This window comes from Perissodus microlepis, chromosome 23, assembly GCF_051167445.1.
Source record: "Perissodus microlepis isolate ML-2025 ecotype Zambia chromosome 23, ASM5116744v1, whole genome shotgun sequence".
NCBI lineage: Eukaryota > Metazoa > Chordata > Actinopteri > Cichliformes > Cichlidae > Perissodus > Perissodus microlepis.
Window position 1 is genome coordinate 40082172 of NC_140482.1, and position 17560 is coordinate 40099731.

Consider the following 17560-nt stretch of genomic DNA (forward strand, 5'->3'; position numbering starts at 1 on the left):
GATTTCACCAAAAATATCAGCCTAAAACAAGAGTTTTCCTGCTCCCACTGAATGAAAACATCCTATACATATGGTTTGGTCTGTAATTATGATTTCTAATCTCTGCTTTTGAAGTTCGCATCATCTTATTTATTTTGAATTTCATTGCTGTCATCGCTTTTTCTGCAGGCCCCTTTACTAACATTGTCACTGTGACTTGAAATGGAACACACAAATATAAATTAAACTTGGTTTTCCTTATCTGATCTGATAAAAATGTGTCAAAATTGCTAAACGCTAATGCTGCTAATCTGTTTGTTTATCTGACTCTGGGGGAAAAATTGTGTCACAATTTGTTTTTGACCTTTTAGAACTGAAAAAGTTTGTGACTTCAGTTTTAAGGCTTTACTCAAAACAACTTGTCAAACATTTTGAAACAGTTTTGAAATGTTGCTGTGATATTTAACCTTTAGCACCCATTGTCAAAGGAGCTTGCAAAGAAAAGCGTCTGGACTTCTTTAAGTTACTTGAAGACGTTTCACCTCTCATCCGAGAAGCTTCTTCAGTTCTAAGGTCAAATGGTGGAGAGTCCCAGATATAAACCTAGTGGGAGTATCCCCCCACAGAGGGACAAAAGGACCCCCTGATGATCCTCTAATCGCCTGAGCCAAGGTGTGAAAGCGGGTGTGGGTCCCAATCAGCCAGAGTTTCGGGTGTGTTCATTGTGAAACCTGGCCCCACCTTATCATGCGAATTCCTGAGGTCAGATGGCCCAGGATGTGAGTGGGCGTTAAGGCGTCTGGGAAGGGATCTCAAAACTGGATTATAGATGGCAGAGAGTTGGTGTCGTAAACCCCCGCCTCTGTTCAAAGATGGTCGCTCACAGTGGACATAGATGGCTTCTTTCACTCCTCTTTCAAACCATCTGTCCTCTCTGTCCAAAATGTGAACATTGGCATCCTCGAAAGAGTGTCCTTTATCCTTAAGATGCAGATGGACTGCTGAGTCTTGTCCTGTGGAGGTGGCTCTTCTGTGTTGTGCCATGCGCTTGTGAAGTGGCTGTTTGGTCTCTCCAATGTAGAGGTCTGGGCATTTCTCGCTGCACTGTACAGCATACACCACATTGTTAAGTCTGTGTTTTGGCGTTTTGTCTTTCGGGTGAACCAGTTTTTGTCTGAGCGTGTTGCTGGGTCTGAAATGCACCGGGATGTCATGCTTGGAGAAAACTCTCCTAAGTTTTTCTGATACACCGGCTACATAGGGGATGACAATGTTGTTGCGTCTGTCCTTCTTATCCTCCCTCGCTGGTGTCTGGTCTTCTTTTCTGTGCCTCTTTGCTGACTTTAAGAACGCCCATTTAGGATAGCCGCACGTTTTGAGTGCTTCCTTTACATGTGTGTGTTCCTTCTTTTTTCCTTCAGGCTTAGAGGGAACATGTTCTGCCCGGTGGTGTAGGGTCCTAATTACTCCAAGTTTGTGTTCCAAAGGGTGATGGGAGTCAAAGAGGAGGTACTGGTCCGTGTGTGTGGGCTTCCGGTAAACTTCGATGTTGAGTTTGCCGTTCTCTTCAATGTGCACAGCGCAGTCCAGGAAAGGCAAACAGTTGTCCTTTGTGTCTTCCCTGGTGAACTTGATGTTTTTATCCACAGCGTTAATGTGCGCAGTGAAGGATTCCACTTCTTGTGTCTTGATTTTGACCCAGGTGTCGTCCACATATCTGTACCAGTGGCTGGGTACTCTTCCTTTGAAAGAGCCAAGAGCCTTCCTTTCCACTTCCTCCATGTAAAGGTTGGCTACAATAGGTGACACGGGGGAGCCCATGGCACAGCCATGTTTTTGTCTGTAAAAGCCTTCGTTGTATTTGAAATATGTAGTGGTGAGGCAGAGGTCTAACAGTGTGCAAATCTGATCGGGTGTGAAGTTGGTCCTGTCCTCCAAGGAGCTGTCTTCTTGTAGTCGTTTTCTGACAGTCTCCACGGCCTCCGTGGTGGGTATGCAAGTGAAGAGAGAGACTACATCAAAGGACACCATGGTTTCATCTGGGTCCAGGGTAAGTTTCTGGACCTTGTCAGTGAAGTCGGTGGAGTTCTTGATGTGGTGTGGGGTGTTCCCCACAAGAGGAGCAAGGATGGTAGCAAGGTGTTTAGCAATGTTATAAGTGGCTGAGTTTATGCTACTGACTATGGGTCTGAGTGGGACAGCTTCCTTGTGGATTTTAGGAAGTCCGTAGATGCAGGGTATGGCATCCCCTGGGTAAAGGCGGTGATATGTAAGGCGGTCAATAATTTTGTCCTTTTCAAAGTCTTGAAGGCAAGCTATAACTTTCTTTTTGTAGCTGCTTGTGGGGTCTCGCTTTAAGGCTTCGTAGGTATTATTGTCACTGAGGAGAGTAGTGATCTTTGTATGGTAATCTGTAGTGTTTAGGACCACGGTGCATCTTCCCTTATCAGCTGGTAAAACAGTGATGTTGTGGTCTTTGCTCAGGGAAGCGACGGCCTTCTTTTCCTGTATTGTGAGGTTGGATGGAGGGACTTTGGCACTGGAGAGCGTGGCTGAGACTTTCATCCTGATTTGCTCTGCTTCTGTCTGTGATAATTTATTAATCCGTATGGCAGATTCTGTGGCTGTGATGAGGTCCACTATGGGCAACTGTTGTGGAGAAATGGCAAAATTGAGTCCTTTGGCTAATACTCTCTTTTCAGGTTCAGTGAGAATCCTGTCTGAAAAGTTCTTAACCCATTTCTCCTGACTGACTTCAGGTGTGTTTTCTTCTCTGGGTTGTGTACACAACCCAGAGAAGAAAACACACCTGAAGTCAGTCAGGAGAAATGGGTTAAGAACTTTTCAGACAGGATTCTCACTGAACCTGAAAAGAGAGTATTAGCCAAAGGACTCAATTTTGCCATTTCTCCACAACAGTTGCCCATAGTGGACCTCATCACAGCCACAGAATCTGCCATACGGATTAATAAATTATCACAGACAGAAGCAGAGCAAATCAGGATGAAAGTCTCAGCCACGCTCTCCAGTGCCAAAGTCCCTCCATCCAACCTCACAATACAGGAAAAGAAGGCCGTCGCTTCCCTGAGCAAAGACCACAACATCACTGTTTTACCAGCTGATAAGGGAAGATGCACCGTGGTCCTAAACACTACAGATTACCATACAAAGATCACTACTCTCCTCAGTGACAATAATACCTACGAAGCCTTAAAGCGAGACCCCACAAGCAGCTACAAAAAGAAAGTTATAGCTTGCCTTCAAGACTTTGAAAAGGACAAAATTATTGACCGCCTTACATATCACCGCCTTTACCCAGGGGATGCCATACCCTGCATCTACGGACTTCCTAAAATCCACAAGGAAGCTGTCCCACTCAGACCCATAGTCAGTAGCATAAACTCAGCCACTTATAACATTGCTAAACACCTTGCTACCATCCTTGCTCCTCTTGTGGGGAACACCCCACACCACATCAAGAACTCCACCGACTTCACTGACAAGGTCCAGAAACTTACCCTGGACCCAGATGAAACCATGGTGTCCTTTGATGTAGTCTCTCTCTTCACTTGCATACCCACCACGGAGGCCGTGGAGACTGTCAGAAAACGACTACAAGAAGACAGCTCCTTGGAGGACAGGACCAACTTCACACCCGATCAGATTTGCACACTGTTAGACCTCTGCCTCACCACTACATATTTCAAATACAACGAAGGCTTTTACAGACAAAAACATGGCTGTGCCATGGGCTCCCCCGTGTCACCTATTGTAGCCAACCTTTACATGGAGGAAGTGGAAAGGAAGGCTCTTGGCTCTTTCAAAGGAAGAGTACCCAGCCACTGGTACAGATATGTGGACGACACCTGGGTCAAAATCAAGACACAAGAAGTGGAATCCTTCACTGCGCACATTAACGCTGTGGATAAAAACATCAAGTTCACCAGGGAAGACACAAAGGACAACTGTTTGCCTTTCCTGGACTGCGCTGTGCACATTGAAGAGAACGGCAAACTCAACATCGAAGTTTACCGGAAGCCCACACACACGGACCAGTACCTCCTCTTTGACTCCCATCACCCTTTGGAACACAAACTTGGAGTAATTAGGACCCTACACCACCGGGCAGAACATGTTCCCTCTAAGCCTGAAGGAAAAAAGAAGGAACACACACATGTAAAGGAAGCACTCAAAACGTGCGGCTATCCTAAATGGGCGTTCTTAAAGTCAGCAAAGAGGCACAGAAAAGAAGACCAGACACCAGCGAGGGAGGATAAGAAGGACAGACGCAACAACATTGTCATCCCCTATGTAGCCGGTGTATCAGAAAAACTTAGGAGAGTTTTCTCCAAGCATGACATCCCGGTGCATTTCAGACCCAGCAACACGCTCAGACAAAAACTGGTTCACCCGAAAGACAAAACGCCAAAACACAGACTTAACAATGTGGTGTATGCTGTACAGTGCAGCGAGAAATGCCCAGACCTCTACATTGGAGAGACCAAACAGCCACTTCACAAGCGCATGGCACAACACAGAAGAGCCACCTCCACAGGACAAGACTCAGCAGTCCATCTGCATCTTAAGGATAAAGGACACTCTTTCGAGGATGCCAATGTTCACATTTTGGACAGAGAGGACAGATGGTTTGAAAGAGGAGTGAAAGAAGCCATCTATGTCCACTGTGAGCGACCATCTTTGAACAGAGGCGGGGGTTTACGACACCAACTCTCTGCCATCTATAATCCAGTTTTGAGATCCCTTCCCAGACGCCTTAACGCCCACTCACATCCTGGGCCATCTGACCTCAGGAATTCGCATGATAAGGTGGGGCCAGGTTTCACAATGAACACACCCGAAACTCTGGCTGATTGGGACCCACACCCGCTTTCACACCTTGGCTCAGGCGATTAGAGGATCATCAGGGGGTCCTTTTGTCCCTCTGTGGGGGGATACTCCCACTAGGTTTATATCTGGGACTCTCCACCATTTGACCTTAGAACTGAAGAAGCTTCTCGGATGAGAGGTGAAACGTCTTCAAGTAACTTAAAGAAGTCCAGACGCTTTTCTTTGCAAGCTCCTTTGACTACGATGACCTGGATGACTGAGAACCTTCACAGACATTTAGCACCCATTTATACCACATTAAAGGAAATGGTGACTCTGAGTAATGAAAGACCATTGCGCTGAAATATGAAGAAATTGTGAAAAAGAGAATAATGTCATATTGTCGGGCTGGACGCAGCACTTTCTGCACAAAGACGCACAGTAAGACACAGCTGGCCATTCACTCCCTCTCTGTACGCAAAGGAACAGATGTTGTGCAACTTCCTGTTTAGCAGTGAAACTATATCCTCCACCCCCTTCTTTACTCGCCCACTTTCTCCAGCACTCCACGAGTGATCCCTGGCAGGCAGAAAAGGATTGGGGCCTTCCTCTTTCTCCCACAGAGCTGAATGGATAAAAGAAATATACTTCACACTCCAGGCTGTTACAAAATGCACTACATAAATTGAAATTCAACTATGTGGCAGTGTTCCCAACTTTCCCGAGTGCATTTTCATCCAATCAACACTCTTATGTAATAGACGTCCACTGTACAACATGTTCTGTGTCTGATTTCGTGCAATGGCCCCTCTTTTATGTGCATGACAGATTCCCTTTGGGGTTCATAAAGATCCATTCTATTCTAGTACAGAGTGGGAGATATGGCAACAGGGTACTCCAGCAGCCAATAGTTTAGCAACATGCTCTGAAGACCAACAAGACTAGATGTAAAAGATAATATGAGGATGAAAATATGGAGAGAAATGAAAAGTAAAGTAGGTAGATCAGTGGATAGATCGGTGCAGTTCTATTTGTGAGCTGAATGTTCAGATTTCCTGCTTGTCTGGAGACAGGGTCCGTTTAAACTCTGAAAAACAACATACATGTTTGACACAACACTAACGACAAATCTTCGCCCAGACCTGAGTGTGTTCGTGGCTGCATTACACAGGGGAAAAGAAAAGCACATGGACAGTCAGCTGGTGGGATGCCTAAAAGGGAATTGCTCGGGAGGTGAGCATGCTTTGGGAAGGGCGTGTGCATGTTTTGTGTCCGTGTGTAAGAAGGCCAACATGCTCAGTGGAGGAAGCACAAATGGGCCCCGAGCGGCTCAAAGAAGCCTATCCTTGAATGACCCGCCTCAACTGGCAGTCCAATCTAAGTCACTTGCACAACAAAGACTCTTAAATGCACAGACTATATTTGACCATAATCCTTCCATTCATTTCGTGGCACAGAAATGTACGTTAGCAGTCTGCAGCATTCCCAAATATGTCGTTTAACTTTTCCCTCTCAGTCTTGCCTAAACCTATGCAACGCTTCAGCAACTCAAGCATCTATCTGAGAGCAAACAGAGCAGTGAAGGGCACCTTTGAACACTAGTGTCGCAAATCAAAGGTCACTTGTTACCAAACTCCTGAGCCAAGTTCAAAAGAGTTTTCTGTCTGCAGCAGCGCAGGTCTCTACTGATCGTTCCCAGAAATTACTGCACTGAGGGGGGATGCAGGACTCGCACAAAAACCTGCTAAAATACAGCTTGATCTGACTTTGCGATGAAAGGCTCCTAAAAATTGACCCAGTGTAAATCACAGCTACTTTTAGCAAGAAATGTAACCCATACAGTTTTACAGCACATCAGCCTATTTTCATATTAGCTCCCTTTTGATATGCTTATCGTGTTTGAAAGATCTTTGAATGTAGAGTGATTGCACAGTTATCAACAATAACAAACCAATCGCGGTAGTGTTATATTAAACTAACCTGTGCAAACCATGTCCACACACATCAAGATTGACTCTTTTTCCTGTGGCCTTTGGAAAATTGGGATTAGTACTTTTTGCCTCCAAGGCATTTTTATAGACTAACCACTTAACTTAATACTAACAATAATTCTTAATATGACCTTTACTGAGCTTAACAACATCACATTATTCTGTTCCCTTGCATACAAAAGATTCAAACATCCTCATCAAACTGCCTCTGCTGTGTCAGATGATCATATTTACTTTGAAAGCCAAAGGAAGGAATACCCAAAGCCACAAATACATCACATTGATCTGATGATCAACAGGTTTAAAAAAACATCACAAACCACAAACCCTCTAAATCCCTTGCAGTTAATTACTGGGTTGTAACTGGATGGAGCGCTGCACTGAGTAGTAATTCAATAAGACCAAACTAATAATATCTCCCGTCTGGAGAGCAGACCAGCACTGGGAGTGCACAGTGAGGGGATGACGGGGTGGGAGCAGCAGGAGCAGCACTCCTAAATGACAACATAAACTTCAATATCTATCACATGAACCCCAACAAAAAGGAATCCCCAGCATGTGCATGGATTTGTTCAATAACCGTCTATTCTATATGTGTTTTTATGCAAAATGAGTTAAAGTCTGTAGATGACAGTGCCGTGACCAAATGACATAGAACAGAATGCATCCTAAAGTAATCAGACGGACAGCCTGAGGAGCTCATTAGATTCAGTGAACATGTAATTAAGAAATCTCTGCGCTGCCAGTCCAGCTCATTTGCACTGGCTGCAAACCATCACACTCACTCCTTGCATGCGCACATACTCGCTCACGCTAAAAGAGGGGGGGAAACCCCCCTCAAATTGTCTGCACACACCAGCATAAAAATCACCACCCTTTTAACATTCATTTCTTGACTAAATGAGGTTGATATCTGATCAATTGTGTCAGTAAATCCTCTTATCCCCGGGTAAGTATGTGCAGCTCAGCAGGCCAGCTGTCAAGAAGGTGGGAGGCCCGGGGAGGAGGGGACTGAGAGCCGAATAGACCCACGGAGGAAGAAGGTAGCAACGGATGGCTGGCTGGATGGCTGGCTGGGGGAGGGCACTGCTCTCCTTCTCTTCCCAGCCCTCATGACTGCACTAACACTACCACCACACACTCCTAATCGCCCCGCCTGTGCGAGGACATTAGATCATGAGTTGAGAAAAGCCCCTGTTTATTTTCTGCACAGCTGTGATTTTAGGAGATACGAATGGTTGCTGGTGATAGAAAATAAAGACACAGTCCACTGTTACATAAGCAGCACTCTGTCCAAAGCTGCTTCAAGGACACCTGTTCCATTTTTGTACTGCTTTGTCAGCCAAAATTAATACCGCTCATTTTACCAGCAGAACAGATGTTACAGCTGTGTATCATTCCTGTCTTGTTGGAAACATAAAGAAAAGTGTGTGGGGGGGGGAAGTTGTGTCCATAAAGGCTTACGGCTGTGACAACATAAAGGCTTCAGATAGCAAACCTCTCTGACCCCAAATTCTGCCCTGTGAAACCCTCCAGTGAAATCAAATATCCTTCTGAACAGAAGAGGAATGAACTCTTTCCCCCATTTCTTTCAGTTTCCCAATAGCAAGCATTCATACAAGCAAAGCAAATTGTTTGGAAAGTACATATATTGTTTTCCCACAGGCGGACCACGTTTATTTTTCTTTTAAATCACAGACCTACCACTGGGACCTTTTTTTTTTTTTTTTTTTTTTAAACACAGGCCCACAGAGAATCGATGAGGAGCCCATAACTGAGACAGGGACAAGATAAAGACTGTTTTGCAAGTGATAAAAGTTTGGAACTTAAACAACACGAGCTAACACAGAACAGGCTGACCAAGCAGTCCTGGAAAACAAACAGCTGGGCCGAAAGTCCCAATGCAAATCGGGCATCCGCCCTTTTGGCTTCGCCTGCTGAGGTAACTCAAATTAGTTCCTAGAAGTAGTCATTCACTGTTACAGGGGGCAATGGAGATATAGCCATGTGCTGTTGACATGCACACACGGACACACAAAACACACACAAACCCATTCATCTCATGCTGCGACCAGGCCGACCTGGCCTCTTGAACTGAAGACAGATCCTAGAAAGAGGACGACACTTACACCAGCTTTCTGGATCCTAGAAAGACAGTCGGACTTACACCAGCTTAGCAGCTAGAGTTAACACAGACAGTCTGGTCTTGGGGTACCGTATCACATGAAAAACAAAGTGTTCCTTGTGGTCATATACAGAAACATAAAAAGACCAATCGGGAAATGAGAAGAAAAATGCTAAATGACAAGAAGCGAGGTAGTGATAGGTTTAAGCTTCTAAGCCATAGCCATGCTAACGGCTTTGCTTTAAGTTAACTGCTAAAGTCAGGCAAGCTGCTGGTTATTCGGACATGATGCTAAGAGGTAGCACATTTAGCACAACAAAATAACGTTTTCAAAAAAAAGGATTCGCTCTCTCAGAATAACTACACTGTACCCCTTTATCTACAAGCAGCATTTGACGATTTTCCTTTGATCTTCTAAAGATTATTCTTAGCTATGATTTACTCCACATTGCCAAAGCAACTAAAATGTGAAAATCAAATAACAGAAATATCTTTAAAGTTAGCATGGAATCAAATTTATTTAAACCCAGTGCTTGGTTGCTTTAAAAGTTCCTATAAACGAATCGCATTTTCAGACAAGGAAAATCATTATGAAACCATATGGTGGCTCTGGTTTAATGCCATATCAATCAATTTGTACTGGACTGTTGAAAAACATGCAAAACTGCCAGCATTTATTAAGCTATAGTCCTGTTGTTTGTTTAAGTTGTATTGAATTGCTCCTGATACTAAATAGGCAACACTGTATTTCATCAACATAGCTGAAGCTCAGCATAATATGGATTTAATCACAGCTTTGTCGAATGTCCTGCGGTGCTTTTAATGAATGATCAGAACAGAAAGAGCCAACCTCCCATAATAAGCATAACCATGAACATAAAACACTTGGACTGCCAGGTTTGAAAGTCTGTATTAGACTATATTACTGTCCTCAGACCATACTTCCACCCAGGCCAAGAAAATCCACTGAACAACTTTAGTATTTTCAGGAGAATTTGTTTCTCAAGGACACTCAAAAACACGAGGGTGCTCTAAAATGCACAATTTGCAGATATACATATTCTCTAGACAGAGAAGCCACTTAATGGCTCACACCAATGCTTCCCACACCTCTTCAGGAAGGATAGAAAGGGAAAAAAAGGAAACAAACACATCACTGAGGCTGTTGATGGAAAGGTGACAGGCAGTGTGACACAAATGGAGAAAGAAAACGTGATGAAGAGGGCTAACAGGAAGGGACAAGTGTTGAGAGATAAAGAGACCGTGAAGGACAAGGCAAAGAGAGCTGGAAGCATCCTTTTAGACTGGGTGACAACCCCCATGAAATCATCTGAGAATTCAAGTGAGTCACTAGTTCTAGATCCCGATCTCCAACTGGAAAACCTTGTACCTGCCACAACTTGTTAAAATGACCCAGTGATGATAAAAGCAGGAACTAATCTGTTAGCAGCGAATATCCTGGAAATAGATTTAAAGATGCAGTTCCTTGATTAAAAAAATAATTAAATGTTTCGTTGTTTTTTAGCGAGGGACATATACAACATGGGTGAGAGAAGAATATATAAAAGGAAAAAAAAAAAACGGGTTTAACGATCTGCAGATGCAATTGCCATGAGAGTTGTTGGTTTCTCCCCGGAAGAAAGAAATTCAAAATAACTTCATCAAAGAGTGCACAGGGATTAGAGGCATTACTTAAATGCATCTGTGCACCACTAGCTTTTCGTGCTCAAGGTTCACTTCTGTTGAAACCCACAGAAGAGACGCGTTGCATCAGAATGATTCCACACACACACACACACGCACACACACACACTAAAAACAAAACCCGGCTACTCACAGTGACCATAACCTATTTCCGTTCCAGGGCTGCCCCCACTTCCAGGTGATGCCACTGGATGCCACATGTCTTCAGGCCCTAATGGTAGCGCTGGAAGAACACGAGTCGCTCAGAACCAGGTGTCAGACTCAAAGTGCTGGCTTGGTGGATGCTCAATCGAGCGCTTTTCAGAGAAGAACGGGACGGAAGGGTCGGCGTGTAGAGGGAGGGATGGGGGGGCCTCCGTGAAGAGCAAAAGAGGCGGAGTCCAACAGCGCCGGTTATAGGATTACCCAGATTATCCTTCCCCAGAGATCAATCCCACAGGAACTGTTTGCTGCCCGACTGCAGCACAAATCAGCTCCTCTACCGCCCACTCAACTCATGTTTCTCCTCTCTCTTTATCTCCCCCTCTATCTATACAGAAACACCTGTTGTAGTGGTACAACCAGGAGGTCTGGCCAGAGGGGGACGCGGTTGGGGGAGGTCATGGTGGAAGGGGTTGTCTAAAAGTACAGTACAACCAGACGTTTCCAATTACTTCCTCTAAAAAGGGTTCAGGGCTAAAGAGCAAGGGAAGACAGTATGAAGACACTAATACAGTCCAAAGGTTATTATATGTCAGTGACATTTCTTCACTACGTTCTCCTTGTTTTTTTAAAGCATTTATCACAAATTCTCTTTCTGTTTTGCAGGTTTTATAAATGACGTGTGTTGAGTGGGTGACAAGAAGTGGTCAGAGGTTGAAGTTCTATTTTGTCTTGCCAAAAATAACTTAACACCATATCACGCTGTGAAATAACTGTGCCAGCATACAAGCTTAAAGGTATTGTTAGCAGCATGTTCAGTTGAGTCGCCTCTGTGAATATGTTCGTGTGTTTAACAAGTGTGATAGCATTCCAGGAAGTCAGGAATTGTCTTTTTTAGGTGCTCTAGGATAGCCAGGAAAACACAGGGCAAAGTGAAAATCCAGATGCACACACAGGCCAAAAATATAACTTAAAGGCAGCAAGGAACAATACATGAAAAATCCTGAGGGAAGCCAAATAAACCATGCAGAGATGGATTTGATCTGCAAAAGTAACCCTTGGTGGAAGACTGCGTCTACTATAGCAGGCTTTTAAAACAGGTAATAATTTTTAGACTTAAAAATATGCATGCAAGAAGTAGATGTTCTACTTGTTTAGTGATGACAGAGGCAAGGCAACATGTTATTATCACCACAAAATAGACCAACCCGTAAATGTTAAAGTGTTCCTTTTAATTTATCCTTCCAATGTACTGAATGTTCTTCTTCAGATATTCAAACTGAGATATGGCACCAGAAACTTCCCACTTCTTGTGTCCATCCATTTGCCTTACGCAACTCAGAGCCTTCTTGCGCAGACTACCCAGCAAGTGATTGGATCGACTATACAGTGTTTAAAGGAGAACCACTAGTAACCATATACTCTCAGTGACACTCGTTTGGCTTTGTCCTCCTCCCGTGACTCAGCGGCCCGACACATAAGAGGAGAACATGATGGAAGAGGAGAAACGCTAGCGTCTCTTTAAGAAATCCCAGAGGGAGAAATTAAAATAATGCAATCCTTCTAAAAAGCACGCTGTGTTATATTAGTGTGTCATGGCCCACATAAAATACATAAAATTAACCCCGAGAGCCATAATTAGTAATCACAGATGTATTATGGTTTGTTAAGGCACGGGAAGAAGATAATTGGCAGCCCTAAATTTAGGCTACATTCTTAAATCTAAACTTCTAATAATGTAATCAGCGTGCTGTCCCCTCAGGAGAAAGGTTTCCTTATGGCCTGCTCTCCCTGCCGGTAGTGATTTCTGACAGCACTGAGGACATAATCATGTGGCATATTCAGCTGTGTAGACATTTATAGGAAAATACAGTGGAAAAGCAGAAAAGAGAAGGGAAATTATGCTACATTAATGTGTGCTTCTGCTACATGTTGATGCTCTGTAGAAGCGAGACAGGAGCAGCACACTAAAATGGCACTCTCAAAGCATTAAAAATAACCAAGCGAGGTTTCCAGCATGTTCTTCATGGAGAGGTTTAATGAGATCTAATGTGCTTAGCTGTTACCTGTTGCTGCTATTTGTGCACCCACAGGACAAAAAAAGCACCATGAGAAATATTTTGGCTGGTCAGTCAAACTAGCATCTATTGAGTTATGAACTTGCTCTCATTAATCACACTCCTATAATAGTATAAATGAGTTCCACAGTGCTTAAACTTTCAAAGCATGTGCTTGTTTTGGAACTGACTCCACATACATTATTCTGTCAACATGGGAACACATCAGCTAGTCTGCTGACTTGGCCTGCAAAGCCAACGGCCAATTTTCGCAGCTTCCTGTGTGGCGAGGATATCCAAACAGCGGATACTGGAAATCCGGGTCAAACCTTCCTGTTCATTTCACAGGTGATTGTATGCACACAACTGAAGAAAATGTTTAAAAGTTATTGAAATGCAAACAAAGTTGCCTGAACGTGATTGGTGAGAAGAACTTGGGGCTACAAATGTAAAGCTAAGAAACTTCCAGCACCTTTGCCTACAGAGTCAGTTTACAACTGTCTAAAAATGTGCCTAGAACTCAAGGTTATGGCTTCTAACTGCCTGTTTTGTGCAAACACTAGTAAATACTTAACTGCAATTATGAATGGCAAAGAAAGACAAAACAAAGAAATAATTCACATCATGCAAGTAGTAAACTAGGGAATGTTTGGCCTTTTAGCATTTTTTAATTAAATTGGAAAAAAAACTGCACAAATCCACAAGCAGATTACTGCATTTTCACTACTGGATCCTCAAATATTTTCCTGTGTGACTACTTTCTAATTCTTATTTGATTCCATATATTTATTACTATTATTCACTGCACTCCAGCCTTTTTAGCAGAGCGGTAAGAGTGAACCACTCTGCATTTCTCAAACTAATAGTAGCACTGCTGGCAAACAGTTTTCTATCAATTAAGTAATCAAGTAATGTTCCCTCTAGGAATAATATTGCAGATGCATCAACAGCTTTAGTTCTGTGTGCGCAGGTGCAACTTAAAGCTTGCACACACTGAGAAGTGCTGTTGCAGGAAATGACAATTTATTGAATATCAGATGAAAAAAGGAGCCAGATGTTAAGATGCCTTCCAAGCAGTGAACAAATTAAAAACTCAAATTAGATAGGTTGTTGAAATCAGAAATAGCTCAGTGCATCTCATAACTAAACATTGCTTTAGCACGTGAGCCTTTGAAGGTTCTCTGCTTGATTAAAGCTGGAATTAAATCAAGGATTTGACCTTCTTCACTAATGACTAATTACTGGCAATTAGCCCAGAGAATGGCCTCTTTTTGCCCCCTCTTTTCCCTCATCCTGCTCTCACAATTGGCACCCACTCAAACACACAATCAAGGCAAGCTGACTATTTTACGCGGAAACACAAATACGCACACGCTCACTTAAAAAGTGCCTGAAAATAAACCTTTTGTAGGTATTGTGTGCTAATGAATGTGTGAACACAGAGGTACTGCATGTCTCAAGCTATGGGATCCTTGAGCAAATACCTGCAAAGAGCCACACCTTCTCTACCTGTGTGGTGTATTTAAATCTGCAGCAGTGGGAGGGGAGGAGGTTTTATTACTGCGGGGACTTGACAGTCAAAAGGTAAAACTCACATTCTTTAAGTCACGTGCCATCACGGTCACAGTCTGTTGTAAAGGAGTTACTCATACAAGCTACTGCGCAGCTGTGAAGAATAGGCATGGGTGTGTGAATGTGTGTGGGTGTCCTCCTGCTTCTGTCTGTGCGTGCACTGGGAGGTCAACTGTTGATCCCTATAGGAAGTGATGAGTTTTCAAACCACCCCCTCACCCCCATCCATCCCCTCACCCTGGTTTCAATCCAGTTCTTCTTTCTGTCATGACCTCCCTGTTGTGTGAGCCAAATAAGTTCTCATTGTCAAATTTCCCAAAATACGCGCTCATCAGCTTGTCTAGAATCACTTCCACTGACGGAAAATAAAAAAATGCTGAAGTGCTGAGAGAGAAAAAAAATGCTGATTCTACTTTAAGGTCCGAGCAGGCCTGCATCAAACCTGCTGAAACATAACAAGTCTGGGAAAAGCCAAGAGGAGGAAGAGGTGGATCATGAAGCAATCTGCACATAATCACCAGACTGTTTTTTTTGACTCCACACTGCTTCGCCTCAGCTTCACGCTCCTGACAGATTACAAAGGGTGACCATTTTCAAGTCAGAATACAAGTACTGTTTATGGCCCTGTTTTCATACGTGCTTTGGTGCATCCTAAATCATAGCTGTGAGCCAACACATAGACAAAACAAGATTTGGAATGACTTTCAGTGGTTGTGGTTTTCATTTAGCTCTGTGGCTTTACTACCAACATTCAAAAGCGAATGCACCAGAAGAGGAGGATTCAGCTAATCCTGGTTTATGAGAACTACTTTAAGATTTATTCATAATTCATTTTTTCATACCAAATATTATGACTATTTCGCGTTTAAGACAGACCTCTAGCCTTTGCGGGTAGTGAGTAATGCTACAGCAGCATTACTGTGGAGAACAGACTCTCTGTTTTAACCAAAACCAATGCAATTTTGGAAAAGAACAGTGTTTCAATCGCACCGTGGAACTTTAATGCAGAAACACGATTGGCTAATATCTATTAATATCTAAATCTTAGGATGCCACTACTGCCCAATCATAACAGATCTTTAAAGAGAAAGAAGAAAGAGTTTCGCCCTGAGGGACTGCTCCATTACTTCTGTACACTGTGGGTTTCTCTCAACACACTCTCCTATCCAGATGTCATGTCATTCCCCTGGGAGCCACATTCATTATGGAAACAATACTCAGCCCCTCCAAATGGTGCAAAGATATCTGTGATAGCATAAACAGGCGGTACAGTTTTGCCTTCAAAGAGTTAGCCTGCTATTAGATTTTATTTTCCCCACACAAGACAGGTAAAACCACTTTAGGTTTTACAATCACTGTGCTAAACTACATGGTAGGATAAGTGTGTGTGACTTAATGAGACTATATGCGCAAGCCTATTAGACCACATTTGGTTTCAACTAAACACTTAAATGGCACAGGGTATTTCTGTAAGTAGTGTGTCCCACGTGTTGCTCCAAGACGTCCTATTTCCTTGTCTCAGATGATTTTAAGCGGCCACAAGAAGGATAACAGAACAAATCCAATCCACTGGTTCAAGGGCAAAGTCACCGAGTCAGATCAGACTTCAGCTTTACTGAGCAAAATCACATCACGCTGTCATTCAGTTGATTATGGCCACGGCGGTGACCAGGGCGCGTCTAGCACGCTGCACTCCTTTCTACCACAAAGAGGGAGCCTATAAGTTTGTTTATCAGTGGAAATCCGCCATTCCTCTGCGCAGTTGAACGCTTTTCCCCTCTCTGGATCTGACGACCTACCCAGACCAATAAATTGTGTTTCTGTCTCAAACTGTTTAGCAAGAGACGCGCGACAAGCACCATAAATTACATAAGCGCAATTAAAGTGCCAACCTCTGACCTTGCCCGACCGGCACAGCCATGATCACCTGACTTTTGCAGTGACCGCATCTTTCGTTTCAATTCGCGCTGTTCTAAAGCGATTATTTAAGAGCAAGCGTAACAACAGGATCCACACAGCAGTTGGTGGTTAAAGTCGGAGAACACTTTCGCGCACCGCTTGCTGACTGGAGAGAGAAGACGCCATAAAACAAACGCGCTCGCCGCTGAAGTCACAACAAAATGCAGCGGCTTCGCGGGGAGCACCGCAGCAAGATCGGACCCGGGCTAAAATACTCAAGAGTACTCACTGAGGTGTAGATATGGATCATTGCTGTCCATACTGCGCGAGTTGTTGCGTCGATTTCCTACAGTCGGTGCTGCTCCGCATCCCAGCACATTCCTCTCCCAGCCCGACTGAACTCTCTCTGCAAGGCGGCTCTACACAGGGGCCCAGCGAGGGAGGGGGCGGCAAAAACAGGGCTTCTCCCAATGACAACAGTGGTCGATATCAAGCTCCAACACGATCATGACGAAACATCTCTCCTGCAGCGACACTGTGTTGCAATATTTTCACAGTAAAATGTTACTTTGGCGACAGAAAGAAAGAAATAAGGTGTTTTACAGCCTACACGTTGTCTTCTTCCTATTTATAGGCAGCGTAATCAGATCAATCTTTAATAGGCCAATGAAAATAAATCTAGTCGGTCTAGGAAGGGAATGCAAGCTGGATTTTATTGATGACAGGCGATATGTTTGGGCATGACAACCAGTTTAAATACAATATGTAACGTTATCCTTATATTTTAAAATAATTGCTCCACTGACTTTAGAGTCAGTAGGTCTGTACTTATCTGACACAGATTCTCTACCTTCTTCTCATAAAATCATGCGATTTAAAAATATATATATATCTTTATTATTTGCAGCCTACACACAAACACCTGCTTCCCGGCTCCTAAATTATCCGGCTTAATCTGTATTTGGTAGGTTATTAACTCCAATTAAATATCTCATTTGGCTTTGCTTAAAGCCTATTAAATCTGTGACTACAGCCTATAACAATTCCAAATGCAAAACACTCTTTTTAATCTCCTGCCGTCTTCCTGTGAAGGGATCTCTCCAGTGTTTACCTAATTGTTAGTGTGAGTCCTGGTCTGGGTACCCCCCCGGAGCCCCCCCACACACACCCCTGTTCACAGTGCGGGGTCATGTAGGGGTGAAGCTCCCGGTACCTCAGAAGGTTATTTAGGAGTCAAGCCGCACTGAGGCATTCACAGTCTTGAA

At 43.6% G+C, this 17560-nt stretch overlaps 1 protein-coding gene across 2 annotated transcripts in view; it reads right to left on the reverse strand.

The window, feature by feature from the left end:
• rxrgb (retinoid X receptor, gamma b) overlaps positions 1-16813 on the reverse strand; it is a 28757-nt gene extending 11944 nt beyond the window's left edge. The window contains exon 1 of one of the 2 annotated variants that reach the window (XM_084920836.1): positions 10760-10932. In XM_084920836.1, coding sequence (XP_084776962.1) covers positions 10760-10826 — 67 coding nt within the window. In that variant the 5' untranslated portion in view covers positions 10827-10932. Of the gene's footprint in view, positions 1-10759; positions 10933-16584 lie in introns of those variants that run through there. The other variant, XM_084920837.1, reaches the window with a different exon arrangement.
• Between the last annotated feature and the right edge of the window lie 747 nt (positions 16814-17560).